General features: G+C 36.0%; 2 protein-coding genes across 2 annotated transcripts in view; one reads left to right on the plus strand and one right to left on the minus strand.

The window, feature by feature from the left end:
* Positions 1 to 508: 508 nt before the first annotated feature.
* LOC121876653 (long-chain fatty acid transport protein 4-like) overlaps positions 509 to 24,702 on the minus strand; it is an 86,831-nt gene continuing 62,637 nt past the window's right edge. The window contains 4 exon segments of the mRNA XM_042381964.1: positions 509 to 2,535; positions 3,196 to 3,349; positions 5,031 to 5,188; positions 23,882 to 24,019. Of these exon segments, the coding sequence (XP_042237898.1) occupies positions 2,378 to 2,535; positions 3,196 to 3,349; positions 5,031 to 5,188; positions 23,882 to 24,019 (608 nt within the window). The 3' untranslated portion in view covers positions 509 to 2,377.
* Positions 6,797 to 21,122, plus strand: LOC121876654. Its single transcript, XM_042381965.1, has 4 exons — positions 6,797 to 6,877; positions 18,648 to 18,828; positions 19,319 to 19,444; positions 20,425 to 21,122. The coding sequence occupies exons 2-4, from the start codon at positions 18,729 to 18,731 to the stop codon at positions 20,556 to 20,558; spliced, it is 360 nt and encodes a 119-aa protein (XP_042237899.1). The 5' UTR covers positions 6,797 to 6,877; positions 18,648 to 18,728; the 3' UTR covers positions 20,559 to 21,122.

Raw genomic sequence — 24,702 nt, forward strand, 5'->3', positions numbered from 1 at the left:
GAATTAAATCAATAAACCTTAGTGATGGTCAGTTCAAAACTGATAATGTTACATAAATTTATTTGTCAGTGGCCCAAGGTTAAAAATGCTTTGAAAACCTTTGATCTTGATGTATGATAGTTATTTTGTGGGTCCCTTTTTTCTGACCTGACCTGTCTAGTCACGTCACCACCCTTCTCTTAAGCTCCTCTACGGTTGTGTTGGTGTGGGGATTAGTGGATGTCATCATTATGACCTGACCTCATGTTTTTAGGTCACCCTGTATATTTAAGCCTCTCTCTGTCCATGTAATCCAGTTGCCTCTGAAGATGTCTTGAATAAAGACGAAAGCTAAGGTACTCCGTTGTTTCCATTTTCCCGTGTGATTTTATCAAGATTTATCTTATCCACGTTTTCATTGTGAATTTACATGATATATATATATATATATATATATATATATATATATATATATATATATATATATATATATATATATATATATATATATATATATATATATATATATATATATATATATATATATATATATCATCCCTCCTGGGATTCTGAACACTATATAGGGAGTATATGTTTATTAAAAGCTGTGTAGCAACCTTACTTTGAACCTGATGGGGAATAAAGCCTATATCAACTACCGAGAAATAAAGGAGGGATGCTAGAGTCCCATTTTGTAACCAAACCTGGATTGAGCAATTCACTTACTGTCGGTAACAGACAAAGTCTGTGTTGAAATACCAGGTCCCTTGGTGGTAAGAATTAACTGAATAATTAGCTCAAAACCATAGCTTAAAAAAAGGGGGGGGGGGGAAATCTTGGAAGCAACAGCTGCCACTCAAACCTGCAGGGTAAAGAGTCTTACCCTCATTTGGTTTGGCCATTTCATCAGGTCATCCTCAGTTCCAGGTTATGTCAAATGTTATCCCATGGGAAGAGGAAGGGTAAATGAGCCATTAAATCCAGACGTGGTTATAAAATGGATATCTAGGATCTATATGGCTTGGGTGACCCATATTCTGAAGAGAATTACATACAGAGAAGGAAAGGGACAAATATAGACTTCATAGGCTAGTGGAACTATGCATCTTACATGTGAAACAATTCTATTAAAAACAATAGTAAGAAATATGATATTAATCAATCCTAGAGAATAATTAGTTTATCCCAGCACCAAGTACCATAATGACATAGCAGGACTGACTGCCAGGACCTGTTTCCACTAGAAAGCCAATGAAGATGTGATTAACCTGAGGTTAGAATATCAATGAAAACAGCTCAGAGAGTTAGTTTGATGGCCTAGACAAACATATGATCAAATTACCCCAAATCTTGACCAATGGCTCAAAGGACAGACTAAAATATTCATAGATCTGTATCCCAAGGTGAGAATGAACTGCTATCATCAAGCAAAGAGAATGGTGAACATCATTTCCAGTTTGCCAAGCATGTAAACAAACTCTACCAGTTCAAAAAGTCTTTGTCATATAGAGAAAAGTATCCCTTTATAAGCCTAAGGCCAAACACCAGCATTTAGCATAGTGTTGGGTTGTATGGTTCCACATACCAACACATCAGCTAGCTAGCCTCACGCCGAGTCATTAAGCAGTTGGAAACATTCTTGAAACATACAACAATACATGCATCACTAATATTAAACTTGTAGACAGTATTTTGCAGCTAAATCCTGTAAAAAAAAAATGCTTAAATGAATGAAGGGTTGCCCTTAGCACTCAACATTAGGTGTAGGCAAGCAGTGAAGCAATTGTTCACTTTGCACAAATGACTGGAACTGAGAGCTGACTTAATGAATTGATAGTTTGTAACAGACAAAAATATGGGTCATGAGTATATGACTAGTGTGCTAGCAAGAATCTCTAGCACTCAGCCTTTGTGGCAGTTGGCACCTCCAAGTCCCATTTTCTACGGGCTCAGCAGCGATGAAAATTCATCAAGATCAAAGGCCCTGGGTTTTCAAACAGAAGAGTTTGGCTGGTAATATGTGAGTCACCTGAAGCAGGTATTAAGTTACAGCATCTGGAGTAGCTACATCTAAATGCAACATGGTTACCCTTATTTCATTATGTTCATCCTAAAGATTCCATTAGAACTTGTTTTTTTATGTACTGTACAGTATACCATAATGCATATATGTCGGACTCATACACTCTAATCAATACAGTATTTAAAAAATTGGAGAGCTAGAAGATCAAATGATCATAATATATCAGTCATTACAAGTACAAAGGTTTCAAAGCATCTTTGTTTTCCCTGTGCTAAATTTTCCTGTAAATTACAAACAAGATGTTCATTTACAAAAATGACGTGTCCAAGGAAAATTTTACTTTTACACAGTGGCAGCGATTCTTTTTCCTGTAACTTAAATTCTGATTTCCCCATTGATAATCTTGTTGTAAAGATCAATAGTAAGAGGTACATATGCCTTCGCCTTAACATCCAAGAAGTACAACTTATCCTGGATGATATTTGGGTTAAAGCCTTCCTTTTGGATGGTCACCTTCTTAAGCTTGTAAGTTCCTGAAAAGTAATGCAGAATTTATATAATGTTTGAAAAAATTTATTATTCCATTTAACAGCAAAGTAATTTGACTATGTCTAGTGGGAAGTTCTGGCACCAGCCTTCATTTATTTTTTTATTATTGTTTTATTTGATTACCTGTTACACCTAATCCAGCTCGCATACCTGAAGAGTTGTAACATGTCAGCAAAACACGTTTAAAAATTCTATTAGCTTTTCAAACTATTTTCAAAAGCATTGTCTGAGGAGGCCATTCCATTGAACGTCAATCAAACCTCCCACTTCTTCAATCAATAACTCTTTGTTGTTGTTTGGGGAGATATAAAATCAAACTTTTATCAATTCAGTTTTCAAAAAATGACAAACATTTTTTTCCTAACACAGAACTCAGATAACAAAATGTATTCCTTTACATATAAAGAGACAGATATCATCCTGTAATCCCAGAATCAAATATGTAGCTCTACTTCACATATTCTTACAGTGACTTGTAAAAAGAAGAAAAAATTAAGAACAAATATAAATACTCATGTACACAAGGCAGCTAGAAAGAAGAAATGACAGCAATTAAGAATATGTGTTACTAAGTGATTCTTAGTAACATGCACTACACAAAAATACAATCTTTAAAGTGTGATGATGAAAGTCTAAAACCTTACCAGTCATATCCAATTTCTTGGCAGTTCTGACAAACAATGGACGAGCATATGCAGCAAGAGCCTTCACAACCCCTGAATAAAGTTGCTCCAAGTTTAGGTTCTCCTCAGGATCTAAAATGGCTGCCATGCCTGCACGGCCCTCAGCTCCAGGAACCTGAAGTAGTCAACTACTGTGTCAGTGCTCCTAAATTATGAGGAACTAGAAATAATTATAGGGGGTCCCCGAGTTACAAATGTCCGACTTACGAACACCCGCCGATATGTATGAGGTCCCATAAGGTCAATTATTTTAAGAATCCAACATAGGTACAACTGGTTCATAGCATTAACATACAGAGTGGCGGGTGGGGAGAAATGCGTCGCCCAGCCACGTGCCTTGAGGGAGCGTCAGTACACCTTATCTTCACCTCAGTAATGTGTGTGATCAAGGGCACACTGTTGTTTTTTTGCTTATTAACTATTTTTCTGCCCTCATCGTGGCTACCAAATGCAAACCTGATATAAGTGATAGTAGTGCATCCAAGAAAAGGAATACAATTACCATGGAAGTGAAAGTTGATGTAATTAAACATTCTGAAAAAGGCGAAACACCCTCAGTCATTGGTAAAGGGTTTGGCTTCAGTCAGTCAACGATCAGAACAATTTTGAAAAACAAAGAGAAAATTCTTAAATATGTAAAAGGATCTACACCAATGCACTCAACTGTGATAACAAAACAATGAAGTGGATTGTTAACTGAAGTGGAAAGATTGTTAGTAATACGGGTGGAAAATCAGCCAGACCCAAGGTTTCAAGGTAAGTGGTAAACTCTAATTTTAACTTTCCTTTAACTATTTTGTCATTAAATTTCTTCTTTTCTGTTAAATTAAGTGATTCAACATGTATAAAAGGACTTGAGCTGTGATATAGAGCACATATGGTATGTGTTCTTACGTACATTTCTGACTTTCGTAACTTTGGGACCCCCTGTACCCTGTTTCAGCACCTCTGCAGTACAAAAGAAGATCTCATAAACCTGACAGCCTATTAAAGACTGTGTGGATACATCACACTGTACACTACCCCTTCAGTACACAAGGAGGAAGTAAGGCTGGCACTGCACTTATCACCTTCACTTCCCCATCTTTAAAGTCAGGTACCCATTAACAGCTTGGTGGACTATGACCCATTATCAGCAACTGGAAATTATCAACAGTTATGTCAGTACCCATAAGGTATGATTAATCGGAAAGAATTAATCTTCATGTCAGTGTCCTTATTGTGACTACCCACATTGTTTTTTGTGATATGTCAGCATTATGCAATAATCTTTCTGATTACACATTAAACTGCTGTCTCAACTCCACTAACTCATGAACCACCCTAACCATATTTTTCACTTTCGTATTTTTTTTCTGGAGCATCATGGCTTATATCATCTCTCCTTGTGGTAACTTCCTTCTACTCCTGCACATAATTTATAGTACGTAACATATCTCCTAACCTCCAACCCTACTGTACTAATGTTCACATCTTACTGTACCAAAATTCTGGGATCTTATTCTAACAAACCTTTTATTCATCAAATACTAGTCTGTACTATACTCTTTCACTGTTCTTAAATTTCTATCAAATAGTTTTTATGATTTTCTAGAAAAGTCAAATTCTGTATTGTTCTTTCCCTACTTAGTAAATACAGCAGAATGCAATATGAGTATCATTTCATTACCTGTACTAAGATTAACAATTATTGTACCTAAACTCTGGAAAATAAAATATAATATAATTGTTAATTATCAAATATATACACATGGAATACAACACTGTACAGTACAACAAAAGCAGACTGTGTTCACCTCAACTCCATAGACCACAACATCTGCATGACCTGCCACTTTGGAGACAACAGCTTCCACCTCACTAGTTGCCACATTTTCACCTTTCCAGCGGAATGTATCTCCTGTACGATCCTTGAAGTACAAGTAACCTTCTTCGTCCATTACAAGAATATCTCCTGAAAGAGAATGCATAACAGCATTTTATAAAAATAACAAAATTAATGGTTTAATCCTGAAATAAATTTTATAACCTAGTTCAGACTACCCACATTATCCAGTCAGCCAAGTCTAGGTGGTAAGAACTCACACTCAACCCTTATAACAGCAACTAAGGGCTGATTGGGTTCCACCCAGTTTGGTCTCAAGCTATGAAATGAGATTTCACAATCAACACATCATTTACAACCTACTGACCCTATTGACAATTCAGGAGGTGCCCCTGTTATACAGAGCCATCTTGACATTGGGAGAAGCGGAATTAAATGTGCCAACAGGCAATACAGTATGCACCCCGACTTGAGAAGACAATTGATGGCAGAACCTTTACTGTTTCTTTCCCAAAGCCACACAATCATTGCATAATTTCTGAATGAAATTGTGGAGAACTTTAATAAATTTCAACTTTGTAGTAGGCTACTGAGAAGCATAATTCAGAGAAATGTTAATTCCTTAACTCACAAAAAAAGAAAAAAAAGTCATCTCTACTCTACAGTAGATGAGAGTACAGTCTAATAATTCTCTATTTTTCAATTATCCTGCCTATACAGGTATTTACATTTAATTTTTATTTTATTATTTTTTAACCATACACTCCCCACTATCAATCCCCTCCCAGAAAACATTTCTGATTTGTTTTTGTCCATTTCCATTCACTTTTGGTACTCCATATTTCCTCACAACCAGCTTCACAAAATACTTCCTAAACACTTGCATCATTTCATTCCCCAGAGTAACTGTATTGACTACAACCCACCATCTCCTCCTGTTCTATCATACAACTCCACATTCCATGACTCAACATCATTACATTTTCTATTCTTGCTCTCTCAGACATTCCAAACCTTACTTTTCTCAGTTGTCCCAAACTCACATCTCCTTTCCCCTTCAGCTTTGCTTTGCACTAAGTCAAATTGACATTCAGATTCCTTTCAAACATTTTTTTATTAATCCTTCTCACTCTCATGCACTCTTTGTAGTGTGACAGCTTTTCCTTTTAATAACTCTATACAATACAATAAGGTTGAAGTGTTAGCCCCCACCCAAATAGAAGGAGAGAGTGAGGGTGAGGAGGGGAGGGGGGGGTGGGGTCAAGTCCTGCATGTGATCAAAATTAATTTAATGATTTACTATACAGTACAGAAGTAATTTTGATTTTGACAATTCATATTTGTAGCATCTTGTGGGTATCTAAATGGACCATAAGATTCTGTCCACACAGTTTGTGTTACCACATAGTCTTGGAGCGAGGGTCTATATATAGTCTAAAAATAGATATTGTAGTTAAGTGGGTGAGAAGGTTCACATCTGGTGCAGAAATTCTCACCCCCATGGGAATGACCAGTGGTGGGGATACTAATGAATATAATTCCCTACAATTTCTTCTTTTAACTTTTACAGGCAATATAAAATATTAAAAGATTTAATTATACATACTGTACTTATTTTCCTTTTATCATGTCAAAAACAATGCACAAAAGCCTTGGAAATATAACAGAAGCACAAAATAAAAGAAAAAACACCTGGTAAATATGAAACTGCTTTGAATGTCTTCAATTTAGGGGACAACTTGGAGAAAGACGCAGTACTACACGGTACCTCACTCAGTACAGGATCAGTCCTGAGCAGAATTACTTCACTATGAACAAGTTAGTACTGTATTAATCTTCTGCATTACTTGTAGATAAATAAAGTATACAGTACTGTACTATATACAATGTGTTTTATAGCAGGTGGTGTTCACTACAAACTTTGAATGCCCATAAAATAAAAAAAATAAAAAATGTATTTACATTAGTGACAAAATTTCTAACTTAATTTACAGGTAAATTTATTAATATTTTAATAGCCTTTGTACATAAGATTAGTGTGTGGCGACCTGTGGTGTAATGGTCAGCATGCTCACCTCGCAAGTGAGCGGACCTGGGTTGGGTCCCCGGGCAGGGTGAAACTATGGGCAAGGTTTTTTACGCCATTTGCCTCAGTCTACACAGCAGTAATTGGGGACCTTGATGTTAATCGATTTGCGGATTGTATTCCAGGATAATGGTTAGCCAGTGCAGTTGCTGAGATGTTTGGGCTTCTCGGACTATTCCTTAACACTGGGTCATGCAGCTCACTAACTCAGGGTGTGGTTGTTGTGCTGGCGACAGCTTCTACTGTACACCTTAAACAAATCATGCCTAGGTGGCCCTTGGGTCGGCCATCCTCGTTACACAAGGGGCAACCATTACTATAGTGTTGAATGTCAAGACTCTAAACTATATTATACAGTCAAGCTGCATTGTGAATGAGACCAAAGACAAAGCTATATACTGTACCATGTACCATATATACTGTACCCTATACCATATATACTGTACTGTACTGAAAATCTATATGTAAACATTTCCTTTCAGCTGTTCATTTATCAAATTATTGTGCTTTTATGGAATAATCTGAGCCACCAAGATGAACAAATAGGTTCTTTTCATTACATAGAATTCATCTGCATAGACAAATGGAAAGAGAGAATGAAGATCAAAACACACAATCAATATCTTAATTTTAAAAAACCTAAGAAAAATTTCTAACCATTTCAGTCATTACATATGTAAATATAATCTACTGATCAAACACTTAAAAACCCAATAACCACAAGTAATTTGAATACTGCACAGTGCTGTACATTGTACACTTTTCCTTGTTCCATCACTGAAACTGATTTTGATCCCAGGGAACTTTAGTAGCAAATTAATGATAATATTCTCCATAATTCAACTTATAAAAGGCTACGAGTTTAAGAAGAACTACCCCGAACATGAATTTCAGTCTTTCTCTTTTCTCAAGGATGATACAGGTCATTCAGGTTCTGCTGGCTATTATTATTGTTGGATGCTTGGCTGGTTGTCCCCCCCCTGAGGACCTCGGCCCCTGTCAGTGTCATGATGATCCTGATGGTGCTCCAGCCCTACAGTGTCGAGGTGTGACTGGTTGGGAGGAGGTGGCGACCATCTTTACTGACTTAGGGGTATGCCATTATCAATTATTTTACTGATCGGGAATTTAACAAAAATATCTTGCTTAGCCAGTTGTTTTTTACCATATTTAAGATGATAAATACTTTTAGGTAAAATAGTACAGTGCTCCCCCCAAGCATGCGGGTAATTGGTGCCAATGGAGCAGTGCATACTTGGGTACTAAAAAAAAGTTCCGAGACTCTTCCAGATACACACCAAGCTCAAAAGTGGTCTTTTAAAGGCACTTTTTCTGCACATAACCTCTATGAAAGTTACCTTCAGTTAAATATGTGTTCCCTAGTTATAAAAGGTGAATAATAAAACAGAAATAAGCCCTTAAAAAAGAAGAACAAACATTTTTTTGCCATTGTCCAGTCAGTCTATTATCTCCTTCTTGTGTGCCAGGGTCATTGACTTCACTCTTCTGCCTGGCTGGGCAGGTGCTGGAGTCCCAACAGCAGTAAGTCGGGGTAGCCATGAAGGCTGTAGCAGCCAAAAACACCTCAAAAATACAAGAAAAAGCAAGCTGCTGTAATGTCTTGAGGAGAGGACTGGGATTGGTGACGTCACGGCCAAGCCAGGAAGTGACGCCCTCGTCTCTTATTGGTTGATAGTGGCCACTCAGCCAATCAACAGCCAGATTCTCTACTCACTTCCACTCTCTCTCTCTCTCCTTTCTCCTTCCCCCACTCGACCATGACACATGGAAATTTATGCCTGTGTATTTTGAATTTGGGTTGCATGGCATTGATGTGCATAATTGCGTTCCCCACAGTTAAAATTCCCACACTTGGAGGGAGCCATGTATAGTTTTGCAGTTCTTTTCATTATTTTTAATGCTTCCAATTCTATATTCTTAATCAACATATCATTAGTATTTAAAACTAAAGAGCAGCCTTTTTCTATATTTGTTTAGTTTAATATATATATATATATATATATATATATATATATATATATATATATATATATATATATATATATATATATATATATATATATATATATATATATATATATATATATATATATATATATGTATATATATATGTATATATATATATATACAGTTTTACCCCGCCTAACGCGGTTTCACTTAACGCGTTTTCGCATATACGCGGTGCCTTGCCAAAGCTGAACTTTCACTTAACACGGATTTTTTCCACATATACGCAGTGAGTGTCCGAGATGCTATTTTTAGATTTGCCCCACCAGCCACCCTGCCTGACTGCCTGTTTTAGCTCATAAAATTCATACAAATTACCAGGCCAGAATATAATTTACATTGCTGGAATTCTTATAATTTGGTGATCATTTTGAATATAAACATCATATATTTTGCTTTAAACTTACAATTTTTAGATAAAAATTTTTCTCTAGGTAACTATGGTATCTTTTGTCCAAAATATATGACATTTATATTCAAAATATTCCTGGTCTTACAAGGAATCCAGCAATGTCAATTATATTATCCTAACTTTAGTTTGAGGTATTATTTATTAAAATTTAGTGGTTATCCCACACATCTCCTTGGGACGGTTGGTGGGGGGTGGGGGGGAGGGAGGGACCAACCAACCGACCGACCATCTGTTACCCGGTGAAGAATTATTTTTTTTTAACTGAAGATATTTGTTTTAGCTCATAAAATTCATACAAATTACCCGGTCAGAATATAATTTACATTGCTGGAATTCTTATAATTTGGTGATCATTTTGAATATAAACATCATATATTTTGCTTTAAACTTACAATTTTTAGATAAAAAATTTTCTCTAGGTAACTATGGTATCTTTTGTCCAAAATATATGACATTTATATTCAAAATATTCCTGGTCTTACAAGGAATCCAGCAATGTCAATTATATTATCCTAACTTTAATCTGAGGTATTATTTAATACTAAATGTTAAAAACTCTGGAAGGGAGGATTGGTGGGGGGTGGGGGGGAGGGTTGGGACTGACCGCGCGGTTGGAAGAGGGGGGAGGCAAGGTGGGGTACATTGATTGACAGATAGTGTCGTGAAGATTATTTTTTTTTTTATTAACTGAAGATATTTGTTTTAGCTCATAAAATTCATACAAATTACCCGGTCAGAATATAATTTACATTACTGGAATTCTTATAATTTGGTGATCATTTTGAATATAAACATCATATATTTTGCTTTAAACTTACAATTTTTAGATAAAATTTTTTCTCTAGGTAACTATGTTATCTTTTGTCCAAAATATATGACATTTATATTCAAAATATTCCTGGTCTTACAAGGAATCCAACAATGTCAATTATATTTTCCTAACTTTAGTTTGAGGTTATCCCACACATCTCCTTGGGACGGTTGGTGGGGGGTGGGGGGGGGAGGGAGGGACCGACCGACCATCTGTTAGCCGGCTGTGTAGTGTGAGAGGGGGAGGGAGTTGAGTCCATTATTTGAATGGACATTAACTTGGCGACTGTATTTCTCTATTTCTCTTAAGTATTAATTGTGTGCATGTACCATCATAAAATTAAGATGTTATTTTTACTACAACATAGTTATGTGTCTTCAAAAAGTGGAGTTTGGGGGTCAGGCCGGTTTCTATTGGAATTAATCCCACATGTTCTGTTGTTCACTAAACGCGGATTTCACTTAACACGGGACCCTCTGGGTTCTATTGACCGCGTTAAGTGGGGTACAACTGTGTGTATATATATATATATATATATATATAGTTTCATGCACTCGATCTCGATGGAAGTCGTAGCCTTGGCTTCATACCGAATGCCCCCCTCCCCCTCTCACCCCCTCCCTCCATCGTTCTATGGTGCAATGTGGTAGCTCGAAGCTTCACTGTATTATACGAATAACAGCTCATGATGTAGTATTTGAGAGAATATAAGCACGATACAGGTTTTTTAGTGACTTCATGACACTTTATTTACCATTACTATACTTAACATCACTTTACAAGAGGGACCGTTCAGTTTGCAGCCCTGACTACGACTTCACTCGAGTCGAGCCAGGAGTAGCGGTAGAGGGTACATCGAAACAATGGCACGTGAGTGTACATAAGACCAAGTTTTAAGTGATCTAATCTATAGTCGACAGGAAGTAAAAAACACTTCTAAATTATTCAAAGTCGACATATATCTTCTGGGAAGAGCATCAAGTGTACAGAGTACTGTACTGTACTGTACTTTTAAATCTTAATACTGATCTGTCTCTTTTTCTCTCAATATATATAAATTTGAAAAGAAATCATTAAACTAGTTTATGTACTTGCACATTTACATAAAGAGATGGCATGAATATCATGAGCCTCAAGTCAAGTTGCAAGTCAAGAGAGGTAAGTCTCTCGTCATATCAAGCCACATTACATCTGAGTCCAAGTCAAGTCTTAAGTCAACAAATTAAGGACTCCAGTTGAGTCACAGCCTCGAGTCCCCATCTCTTGCCTACAGTGTGCTGTAGCCACACTGCTCCTAAATGGCTATCAGACCTAGTGGACCCTCTTTTATTTTCATCCCTTGTGCTGCACACCAGCTATATGCATATCAGATAATATTCAGATAAGTGCATAAACAAACTTTTAAAATTATAAGTACAGTATTACCCCGCTTTACGCGGTTTCACTTTCCGCGATTTCTCATTTACGCGGTGCCTCGCCAGAACTGAACTTTCACTTTCTGCAGTGCATCTACTCATATACGCGGGAAGCGGCGCGGGCAGGATGCGCACAAGGTCGCCCAGTCATCAAAACATTACCGAGTTCTTCACCCGCCACCCACCACAGCCGGCCTAAGTCAGTGATAGTGATAGTGAGGATATGGACTTATATGGACTTTGAGGGGTTTGACAAAGAGGCCCTGCAAGCCTATGTGGTGGATAGTGATACAATTGATACAAGTGATACAGGTGAGGGCCAATAATCTGCCCTCTGCCTCGGAACTAACCCCCCATCCCTGTGTGCTCAGCCATCTTTTCTACTAATGTAAGTGTTAAAAAAACTAATATTATTGATATTTCTCTTAATTATTAATTGTGTGTGCATACCATCATAAAGTTAAGATAATATTTTTACTACAACATAGTTGTGTGCCGTCAAAAAGTGGAGTTTGGGGGTCGGGCCAGTCTCTATTGGAATTAATCCCATATGTTCTGTTGTTCACTTTACGCGGTTTTCACTTTACGCGGTACCCTGTGGGTTCAATTGACCGTGTAAATTGGGGTACTACTGTATACCGTACTGCAAAATTTAAATGATCTTTAATCAGGGAACTCATTTACTTTGGACTGATTTTTTAATGTACTTTTGTCAGCTGGATTACATAAGCAGCGTGGACATCATTTACTCTCCTGATTTAACAGATCTACCACCATCAGCATTTGCAGATGTGTTAATTGATGCCATCCGCTTTTATAACACAGGTTAGCATCATATGACATGCGAAGTAATGTTTCAACAAACCATAAAATATACAGAAGTCTTTGTACTACTGACAGTTTGTTCAACCTCCCACAGCACCACTTAGAATCTAAACCCTCTGCATCACTGCCTTACAAAATACTGTAATTTAGTTTCTACAAATTATTAGGTACCTTTATAAAGTGACCACTTGAACCATCAGTTACTTGCCATTTTACCTTTGTTCACATATACTATAAAGAAGCAATGTGAGAAAATTAATGACAAATTAATTAGTAACCAAATACTGATTTCCTAATGGATTTCATTTCATTCTGTGTAATAAAATAATCGAGATGAATCTTCATTTGGCTACAATTTATATACAGTGACCCCTCGTTTAACGAACACCTCGGTTAACGTAATTTCGATTAACGAACTGCCTTCCATAAGGATCTTCAATTCGGTTAACGAAAAAAAATTCGGTTAACGAAGTTCTTACAAACCGACCTCAACATGTTTTCGCTTGCACTGACTGGGCAACCAGCTTTAGTATCAATCCGCCAATACATTAATCGGTTCTAGGGCTTAAATTCCTTACTATTTTAGTAAATATCAAGAAGTTTATACTATTCAATAATTTTAAAAGTTTAATATTCAATTTTTTAGTCATTTTAACAATTATTGAACATAATTGAAGGTAAAGTGACTAGTTTAATGCGCGGCATCCAGCCTCTTAACACAGCATAAGAGGAGTTAGTCTCTCTCTGTTTTCACTGGAGGTAACATCTTGCTTGAGACTCTCTTCAACTAAACGCTTTTTTTCTGCGTTTCCAAGCAAATTATTGGTCATTTTGAAATATAATTTACATATTGACAATATAAATGCAGTGCAGTGTTGATTTAAAGAAAATAATCTTGAATTACACCAAGAGAGCTAAAATTTTATGGGTGAAATGGTGCCACGGGGTGACTTCTCTTCCACCCCAATGCCTTCTCTTTTTCCTTCTCCTCCAACCCCATTCTAAATCCCATCATCATCATCATCATCCAGGAGCCTTCTACATACACACCTCAAAGTAAGTGAACTTTTCTACCATTTTTGTTGAATTTAGGAAATTTTCGGTGAGCTGGAACCAATTACCCAAAAACCCATTGAAACAATGGTTTCGGTTAACGAACTTTTCGGTTAACAAACGACCTTCTGGAACGGATTGAGTTCGTTAACGGAGGGGTCACTGTAATGTAATGGTGCTATGTAAAAGAAAGAAAAAAGATAAAAAAAAGAAGCTATTCGAGCTCTTTCTATTATTGTTGCTGTACCTATTATGATGTACTAGACAGCTATTAATACTCACAGGCCTGGAGTACCTAAACAAAGATGTGTTCAGTGTGGAGACAGCAAATGGGCTCACATCCCTCTACATCAAATACAACTCAGAGTTCACAACTCTTGAAAATAATGTAGTAAGTGATTCATGAAAACTCTAGCAATGGTAATGATGCTTTCACCTTTTCAATTACTCAGGTGTAAGCATTCTATGTGACAAATTTCACAAGGCATTTCCAATTTCCAGTCTTCTTATTTTTATGAAAAATTACGGGTAAATTAACATCGACTTTTCAACTAAAAAGTAAATTTTTCCTTTTATCTGAAGAACTTCATGATTAGCTCAGATTCATTTGATCCATATATACAATACTCTACAACATTACGTTTAGTTATAAAATTATTTCACAACTAATATTTACAATGTTTCCAGGCCGGTTCCCTCCCTGCTCTGTTTGCTCTCTACTGTTCACACAATAAGCTGGGCAGCCTCAGTGAAGAACTGGAACCAACAACTGTACCATACATAGACTTCAGCAACAATGAAATCACTTCAGTATGTTGACTATCCCCTTTGTTTTTGTTAACAGTAGTTTGAATAGAAAATTATATTGTAGCATGTGCAATTGAAAGGTATGAACAAATGTAGGATCATTTTTATATGCTTACAACCTCTCCTGTTCACTTTTCCCTATCAATTTTCTTCTTTCTATGAGGCTTCTACATTTCCCCCATCATATCACCACTTATCAGCTTACTAGCTGTTTGAGCAGTTGGTCAATCCAGTGTTAGTACTGTACAGTAATTCCCCGAGTTATGGAATGGATTCTTCTTTGAAAAGTTGACTGTAAAGTGAAATTACGGAATGTGAACCCCATTTTCCCAGTGACTTCTATTATATAATTGGATATGCATTTTAATGAAACTTTTTTGGCAAAAAGGAGTAATACAAGCATACTTATGAATGAAAATAAACATTTTTAAATACATACATCGATTATTTTATGATATACAGTAATATGATAATAAATACAGTACTGTACACAAAACACTTGAATTTAACTCGCCAAAAATGATGTTGAGTGCTGCGTGAGGTAAGGTGGTGAAATGGGAATTATTGGGAGACTTAGCAAGCCCTAATATTTTTTGCAATCTAGCTAAGTTTTTATCCAGCATCAAACTCCATAAAACATCAAGTTTTAAAATCAACACAATTCCTTTATGGGCTCTTTTAGCACCACTGCTTTCATTTGAAAGCCTCTTTCCATTCATCTTGAACAAGGGTAACATAGTACATTGAACAGTCTTGAATTTCTTCAATCTGAGTGTCCATAATGTGAGGAATACCTGTATAATGGAGAGCATGGAGGAAACCTGTGTTGTTTGGTAGGGTCACACTGGATAACATCTCTTTTCACGTGTTTCCAGGCCAAGTGAGACTCAAACCCTTGACATATTGTTGAGATATATGTGTTTTACCGCTGTTACCCTTACACAACAGTGGAATAAAAAATAATACAGTAAAGTATAAACAAAATTTCATGATAAAACAATTTTTCAAACATTACTACAGACAAACTGTTAATATTACAATGCACCAACACAACTCATACACCTGACCTTTCCATTGGGCAAGAATGTAAATCCATTCTGATACACTTAATAAAGTTTTCAAAACTACCTAAATGGATTCAGGAAAGCACCTAACCAGTGTCTGCATATATATATGTCTTTCTTGTGCAAAAAAATTCATTTAACTACTGTAATAGAGTCATCCCTTAATCATGGTAACTATGGTTTTAACCCTATATCAATTTAAAAATATAATGCCTCATAAGCAAACCCATATACACCATCACCCATGGAGGCACTACTGAGGGAAAGGAGCTATTCTTTCTTTGATACAGTTGTACCCCACTTAACGCGGTCAATTGAACCCAGAGGGTCCCGCGTTAAGTGAAATCCGCGTTAAGTGAACAACAGAACTTATGGGATTAATTCCAATAGAAACCGGCCCGACCCCCAAACTCCACTTTTTGAAGGCACATACCTATGTTGTAGTAAAAATAACATCTTAATTTTATGATGGTACATGCACACAATTAATACTTAAGAGAAATAGAGAAATACAGTCGCCAAGTTAATGTCCATTCAAATAATGGACTCAACTCACTCTCACACTACACTGCCAGCTCTTCCCTCTCCGAGAAATTTTTGGGGGAAAACCACTAAATTTTAATAAATAATACCTCAAACTAAAGTTAGGATAATACAATTGACATTGCTGGATTCCTTGTAAGACCAGGAATATTTTGAATATAAATGTCATATATTTTGCACAAAAGATAACATAGTTACCTAGAGAAAAATTTGTATCTAAAAATTGTATGTTTAATGCAAAATATATGATGTTTATATTCAAAATGATCACCAAATTATAAGAATTCCAGCAATGTAAATTATATTCTGACCGGGTAATTTGTATGAATTTTATGAGCTAAAACAAATATCTTCAGTTAATAAAAAAAAAATAATCTTCACGACACTATCTGTCAATCAAAGTACCCCACCTTGCCTCCCCCCCTCTTCCAACCGCGCGGTCAGTCCCAACCCTCCCCCCCACCCCCCACCAATCCTCCCTTCCAGAGTTTTTAACATTTAGTATTAAATAATACCTCAGATTAAAGTTAGGATAATATAATTGACATTGCTGGATTCCTTGTAAGACCAGGAATATTTTGAATATAAATGTCATATATTTTGCACAAAAGATAACATAGTTACCTAGAGAAAAATTTTTATCTAAAAATTGTATGTTTAATGCAAAATATATGATGTTTATATTCAAAATGATCACCAAATTATAAGAATTCCAGCAATGTAAATTATATTCTGACCGGGTAATTTGTATGAATTTTATGAGCTAAAACAAATATCTTCAGTTAATAAAAAAAAAAATAATTCTTCACGGGTAACAGATGGTCGGTCGGTCCCTCCCTCCCCCCCCACCCCCCACCAACCGTCCCAAGGAGATGTGTGGGATAACCACTAAATTTTAATAAATAATACCTCAAACTAAAGTTAGGATAATATAATTGACATTGCTGGATTCCTTGTAAGACCAGGAATATTTTGAATATAAATGTCATATATTTTGCACAAAAGATAACATAGTTACCTAGAGAAAAAATTTTATCTAAAAATTGTATGTTTAATGCAAAATATATGATGTTTATATTCAAAATGATCACCAAATTATAAGAATTCCAGCAATGTAAATTATATTCTGGCCGGGTAATTTGTATGAATTTTATGAGCTAAAACAGGCAGTCAGGCAGGGTGGCGGGTGGGGCAAATCTAAAAATAGCGTCTCGAGCCGGACACTCACCGCGTATATGTGGAAAAAATCCGTGTTAAGTGAAAGTTCAGCTCTGGTGAGGCACCGCGTATATGATAAAACGCGTTAAGTGAAACCGCGTTAGGCGGGGTAATACTGTATTTTGTTTTTTTCCTTTGACCATATCATTATAAATAATAATAATGGAAACCCCTCGAAATTGAGGATGGCTGACCCAAGGGCCTCCTAGGAGTGAATTTGTTAAGGTGTAGAAGTTGTCGCCAACACAACAACCATACCCTATGTTAACGAGCTGCATGACCCAGTGTCACGGAATAGTCCGAGAAGACTGGACAGCTCACCAACTGCATTGGCTAGCCATTACCCCGGAATACGATCCGCAAATGGATTAACATCCAGGTTCCCAATTACTACTGGGTAGACAGAGGCAAATGGCGTAAAGAAACTTGCCCAGAGTTTCACCCTGCCCGAGGATCGAACTCGGGTCCGTTCGCTTGCGAGGCAAGGATGCTGACCATTACACCACAGGTCGCCATAGTACCATTATAGCACCTTAACAATGACAACACTACAGCACCATTACAATGACATGCTCCACTTGTCACACCCCACACTGTCCTTCACACTATTATTTTTCCATTTCACAAATTTACCTCGCTCTCTCTCTGTATTTTTATTCTTTAATGTTCCCCCTTCAATATGAATGTTTACATAACCCGCATTCTTCCTTGGCATTCTCGTTTCTTAACACAAAAGGCAACTGCCTCACTACATGCTAGTCAAAACAATTCATCAAATTGTTAAAGTTTTGAGTACTAACTATACTGTAATGCACTGCACTTTTCAACCTCTTGCAAACCCCTTCTTGCTCTGGTGCAGGTGGCTAGAATCATGAACAACACAAATTACCCCTCATTTGCTATCATTCATTCAAACACATACTGTACTGTAGTTCATAGATTTAATGATTAATAAGCAAGCTATTTGGCAATGTAAATCCAAACTAGAACTCCTGCTAATTTCTTCCATACTTTGTTGAAAATTTATTTTAATTACAGGGTATTTATTAAAATGTCATACATTCTTAATGATAACAAATCAATCTAAGCAATAATTTCAAGTGGCATACCGGTATATTCTTTTGCTTTTACATTGGGAAACTGTCTCCAACATCACACATAATGAGCAAGTGAACATCTCAAAACCTCAAAGGCAATAATGATGCCTGAAAAATAGCGTGCAAAATCCTATGTGCGGTTTGGCAGTAGTAACCCAATAAGATTAAGCTTGCGTATATTTTAACTGTCTTTAAGGAAATAACACAACAATCCCTCAAATTACTCCAGATAACTCCAGACTATTTTTTTGGAGCACAAAACCTGAGTCAGCTCCTTTTGCCCTTCAACCAATTAACAAGTGAATCATTAATGGCTGGAAGTCTGACATTCTCTGGTGAGGAAGAGGATATGTACCTGGATCTGGCTTGGAACCATCTATCTGAGGGAGTGAATCCATCAGCTTTTGGAGGTGAGCTTTACCATTGAAATGGTACTACAGTACTGTAACATGCTAAAGTCATGATAAACAAAATACTGTATGCTGTAAATAATTTTATATAAATTAACAAATAAGTATATATACAACATATAAAAAACATTCACATATAAAACTATGGCAACAATGAGACTAAATAAGACCTAACAAAAATTTACTCATCAATGGAAATAATGCATTTTCCATGTTCAGGCCACTCTAGAAAGGTCATACAGGATCAAAGCCGACTCAAATAATAACACTTTTACCACCAAGTTTTATCAAAAGTAAATTTACCCGAGACAATTTATGCTATTTACAAGATTTTTGTCTCCAGAACAGACAGACACACTCCAGAACAATGCCCGACATATCATCTCAATTAATATTATTGCCATATATTAAGACCAATATAATATGGACATTTCTTTTAAACACTGAAACACATCTGCAGTAATTAATGCATTAAAAATTTCTCACTCAGGAAGAATGGCAAAGGAACTGATTTTGAGTCACAATAACATCACAACCCTCAGCAGCGAGACATTTTCACCTCTACTTGATCACATGTTTTCTGATTATGGTTTGGAGGCTTACATACTTTTAGATGGTAAGTACCAGGATAAAATCATGAAAGTTTATGAAGTCAACCCTGTTTCATAAGTGCAGAATGCTTAGCCTTCAATTGTTACCTTGAAGCTTTGTACTTTTAAACCCACAACATAATAGCCATGATAATGTTATGTTGATTAATTAATACAAATATTATCATTGTAGCTCTTTCCACTCTCAAGATGTGTTTCATACATACAAAGACAAAGCGACAACAGTGACTGCCCTTTTCACATGACCCACTGATGCAATGAAGTACCCTACAATCTGAGAGGAAAATTGCATACTGTACTGTGATAATCCTGACTGATCTCGAGGGTAGATACCAAAGAAGGGTCAAGGCAGTTCAATTTGTGGTTTATGAAATATATCTTCTTAAGAAAATAGGGGGTGAGAGGAACAACCTTGTTAATTGACTTTTTAAACAATGTTTCGGTTTATCATATAGAGTATACCCTTTAATACACGTAATACTATATACCGGTGTATACCCATGATTGGTATTAAGCGCAATGACTGTAGGACATTACTACCAAGGTCAGGTGGTACATTACTTCTACTTTTTTTGTATGGTAAAAGGTATGGATTCTTATTTTGTTATATAATTTTTTGACCTTGCCTTAACATTAGCTTTACATTTCCGACCTAAATCGACATGACAAATTGAAAGGCAAGAAAACACCATGTGATAAATACAGGGAATCTGGGAGACCTAGTCAAAGATGTAACAAATGGTCACCAGAGTATTTTAGATCATGGTAAGTCCTGGTAGCCGAGGGAAAGCGATACAAATGCTCGCCTGTAATTTTCACCCGAGTATTCCCAACATGGTACACAAACTTACATGATCAGTAATTCAAAAACATCTGCTTGAAATTATAGTTTAAACTAACTTTCAAATGGTTCAAATCATCAACATAACAATCACAATCATCTGAAGGACTGCTTTACCTAAAACTGTTTCCTTCTCTTCCTAAGGTAATGCACTGGGATGTGAGTGTGACATGTCATGGGTAGTGTCACATAAGGCTCATGATATCTTGAAGCTAGCGGAATGTTCTGATGGACGTCTCGTATCTGGACTTACAGAGGCGGACTTTGCCAATTGTTAACAGCATTGAAGCATAGTTTAGGACCCTGTTAACTTGTTATTTACATCCTAAGACCAACTTACTTCAAGTTGTTACAGCTTATTTGAAATTTTTTTAAAGCACATGTACCTTTGGTTTGCATATCTTATCATTTAAGTTTTCTGTACTTTACTAAAGTTTTCAAAGGTCATATTGCAATTTTCATAAATTATCAGGATTCTCATAAATTATCATCATACGTATTTAGAAAAGGCTTTCTGCTGATAGTGTAATTACAGATTCAACCTTCATGCTAATAAAGTACAATTAATTCTAACTCTTCACAATTTTACTATGTTTACAAGTTCATATTAAGGCCCTCAGGGAAATTCATTTTTCCTTTAATAACCATGTCAACAAAGATTGTTAAAACATGCAATTCTCAACATTTCCTTCAAGAAATGGTGGTAAGGCTCTCAAGAAATACTGTACAAAAATTTTTTATGAAACGGCAAGAGTTTTTCATTCATAATCTCAAGACGTAACAGAATTTTTGTTTTGTAAGTCACAGTGATTCTAATAAAGCAAATTGGAGAACAACAGAAATTAATCTTAATTTTACCTTACACCGATATATGTATGGCTTAAATCAAATTTCTTAGCTCATTACCTACACATAACCCCACAAAAACCGAGCCACCCATTTGTTGCATCTCCCAACATACAGTCTAGATAATGAAGCTGCATCACACGAACTAATTTAATTCTACAGATTGAAAAATAAATACAGTCAACCCTCACTTTACGCGGTCCCACATTCCGCGTTTCCACGTTTACACGGTGCCCTGCCAGAACCCAGGATGCTCACATTCCGCGGTGGGTGTACCCCTTTACACGGGTGAAGTAAAATTGTTTTATTTAGCTCATAAAATTCATACAAATATCCGGCCAGAATATAATTTACATTGCTGGAATTCTTACAATTTGATGATCATTTTGAATATAAACATCATAGATTTTGCATTAGACATACAAATTTTAGATATAATGTTTACTCTGAGTAAATATGTTATCTTTTGTGCAAAATATATGACATTTATATTCAAAATATTCCTGGTCTTACAAGGAATCCAGCAATGTCAATTATATCCTAACTTTAGTCTGATTTATTATTTATTACTAAAAAGTTAAACAGTCTGGTATTCCCACACATTTATCTAGTAGGGACGGTTGGTGGGGGGTGGGGGGGAGGGAGGGACCGGCGACCGACCACCTGGCATGTGTGAAGAATATTTTTTTTTTTTATTAACTGAAGATTTTTATTTTAGCTCATAAAATTCATACAAATTGCCCGGCCAGAATATAATTTACATTGCTGGAATTCTTACAATTTGATGATCATTTTGAATATAAACATCATATATTTTGCAATAGACATAAAATTTTTAGATATAATGTTTACTCTGAGTAAATATGTTATCTTTTGTGCAAAATATATGACATTTATATTCAAAATATTCCTGGTCTTACAAGGAATCCAGCAATGTCAATTATATTATCCTAACTTTAAACTGAGGTATTATTTAATACTAAATGTTAAAATCTAGTTTTTTCACCCACTCTTTCTCTTGAAGGGAGGGTTGGTGGGAGGTGGGGGGGAGGGTCGGGACGGACTGACCATCTGGCAGGTTGGAAGAGGGGGGAGGCAAGGTGGGGTACTTTGATTGACAGATAGTGTCTGAAGAATATTTTTTTTTTATTAACTGAAGATATTTGTTTTAGCTCATAAAATTCATACAAATTACCCGGCCAGAATATAATTTACATTGCTGGAATTCTTACAATTTGATGATCATTTTGAATATAAACATCATAGATTTTGCATTAGACATACAAATTTTAGATGTAATGTTTACTCTGAGTAAATATGTTATCTTTTGTGAAAAATATATGACATTTATATTCAAAATATTCCTGGTCTTACAAGGAATCCAGCAATGTCAATTATATTATCCTAACTTTAGTTTGAGGTATTATTTATTACTATACCTGGTTTTCCCCCCAAAATTTCTCAGAGGGAAGAGCCAGTGAGTGTACTGTGAGAAGAGGGGGAGGGAGTGGAGTCCATTATTTGAATGGACATTAACTTGGCGACTGTATTTCTCTATTTCTCTTAAGTATTAATTGTGTGCATGTACCATCATAAAATTAAGATGTTATTTTTACTAGAACATAGGTATTGTGTTGGAAAAAGTGGAGTTTGGGGGTCAGCTGGTCTCTATTTCATTTAATCCCATATGTTATGTTATTCACTTTACGCATTTCTCACTTTCCGCGGTACCCTGTGGGTTACATTAACCGCGTAAAGTGAGGGTTGACTGTATAAAATATATGGTGCATTTGTTGATATGTAGATGCAATTCATTTAGCAATAAAATATCAGTTAATTGCTTTGAGATGTAATTGTTGCTGAAGAAGCTTTGAGTGGGTAGACTTTAGTTAGTATGCCAATTACATCAAAAAATGTCTTGGAACCACATAGTATGGAGACAAATTGTGTATGAGGTGGAAGCAAATAGAAAAGGCATTCTCATTGGCCAATAATTAAGCTGGTTAAAAAAGCTGATATACACCACTTAACTTCTGTGGAAGGTATTGTATGCTACATTCAATAGCAGCATTAGACAAACTTAACGTTACATTTCTAGGTTTCATATGTTTTGTAATATAAAGCAATTTTTCTTATAAAATGTAATTTATTGGTTATAGTAGTACTATGTGCAGTCAACTCTGGGAGTACTATAATATAGTACTCCCAGAGTTGACTGCACATATTTTTTTTAAATTTCCCATACTACCATGAACATTATTTCAGTGAGTTCTATAAGGGATCTATGCTGCTTCAAGGACAAAGCAACATAACTGCGACAAAATCATTAAAATTAGTTAACATGGTTACCCAGAATCCACTGTGATCATCACCGTTTTAAAGCCTCTTTCCACCTTTGTGTGGGCTAGCACAATCTCTGGCAGTCTCTCTCTTAAGTTATTTCTTACAACTTATTCTCATGTCATTCTTGGCCAACCCCTAGCTCTTCCCCCCTACACTCAAACTCATATATTTCTTGACGCAGTTGGTCGTCTCCATTCTTGTCACATATCTAAACCATCTTGGCCTACCCCTAAGCAAAATCTCGCCAATAGTCTCAATACCCAGCTCTGAGCAAGGTTTCCTATCTTTTAAGGTCACATTACACATCTTGTTTCAGCTTGTTCAAGCCTACATATATCATTGTCTTTAACCATCCAAGTTCACTGCCATACAACATCACATTTTTCATTCTAGTTGCACACACATAACTCACCTGAGAGGAAGGCATAATCCCCTTTAACGAAGACATCCCTTACAACCTTCTTCTTCGTTGCACTCTCATCAGCATATCCATGGAAGTCTCGAATAGGATCATCCTTTACTATCTTGCCTATAAACTCACCAGGCTCTCCTAAAGTGAATCAGATAACAGACAATTAATGCAGTATTCTACTGGTTATGGACAAAATATATCAATTATAAAAAATTCTCACAAAATATTCACACCGCAAATCTAAGATACAGTTTCTTCTGATTAGTGGATTGACATCTTACCAGGCTAATCAAGTAAGTTTAAAGCCTTCTTCACTACTATACCTGAACATTTACAACATTGTCATTCATTAAATATGATTCCATTGATTATATCAGCCATAAGCTGTGGATGAATGGGATTCTAATTATCATTTTTGCATGGAAAAAAACTATCAGCTCCAAGGTTATGAAACAAAATACAGAAACCAAATTTGCCTAAACCAATAGTTTAAACTAAATTATAATTTTTAAATGATCAGGACATCCCACCAAGTGAACAAAAGAATCTATACGTTTACAGATAACGGCAGAAAGAAAGTCTTTTATAAGAAATCCCTCTGTAAATACTACAGTTTGACTGTTAATGACAATGTTTGAAATATTCATATACAGTACAGTTGTACCCCACTTAACGCGGTCAATAAAACCCAGAGGGTACCGTGTTAAGTGAAAACAGCGTTAAGTGAACAACAGAACATATGGGATTAGTTCCAATAGAAACTGGCCCATCCCCAAACTCCACTTTTTCCCACACAATACCTATGTTCTAGTAAAAATAAC

Source organism: Homarus americanus, unplaced genomic scaffold (genome assembly GCF_018991925.1).
Source record: "Homarus americanus isolate GMGI-L3 unplaced genomic scaffold, GMGI_Hamer_2.0 scaffold28, whole genome shotgun sequence".
NCBI lineage: Eukaryota > Metazoa > Arthropoda > Malacostraca > Decapoda > Nephropidae > Homarus > Homarus americanus.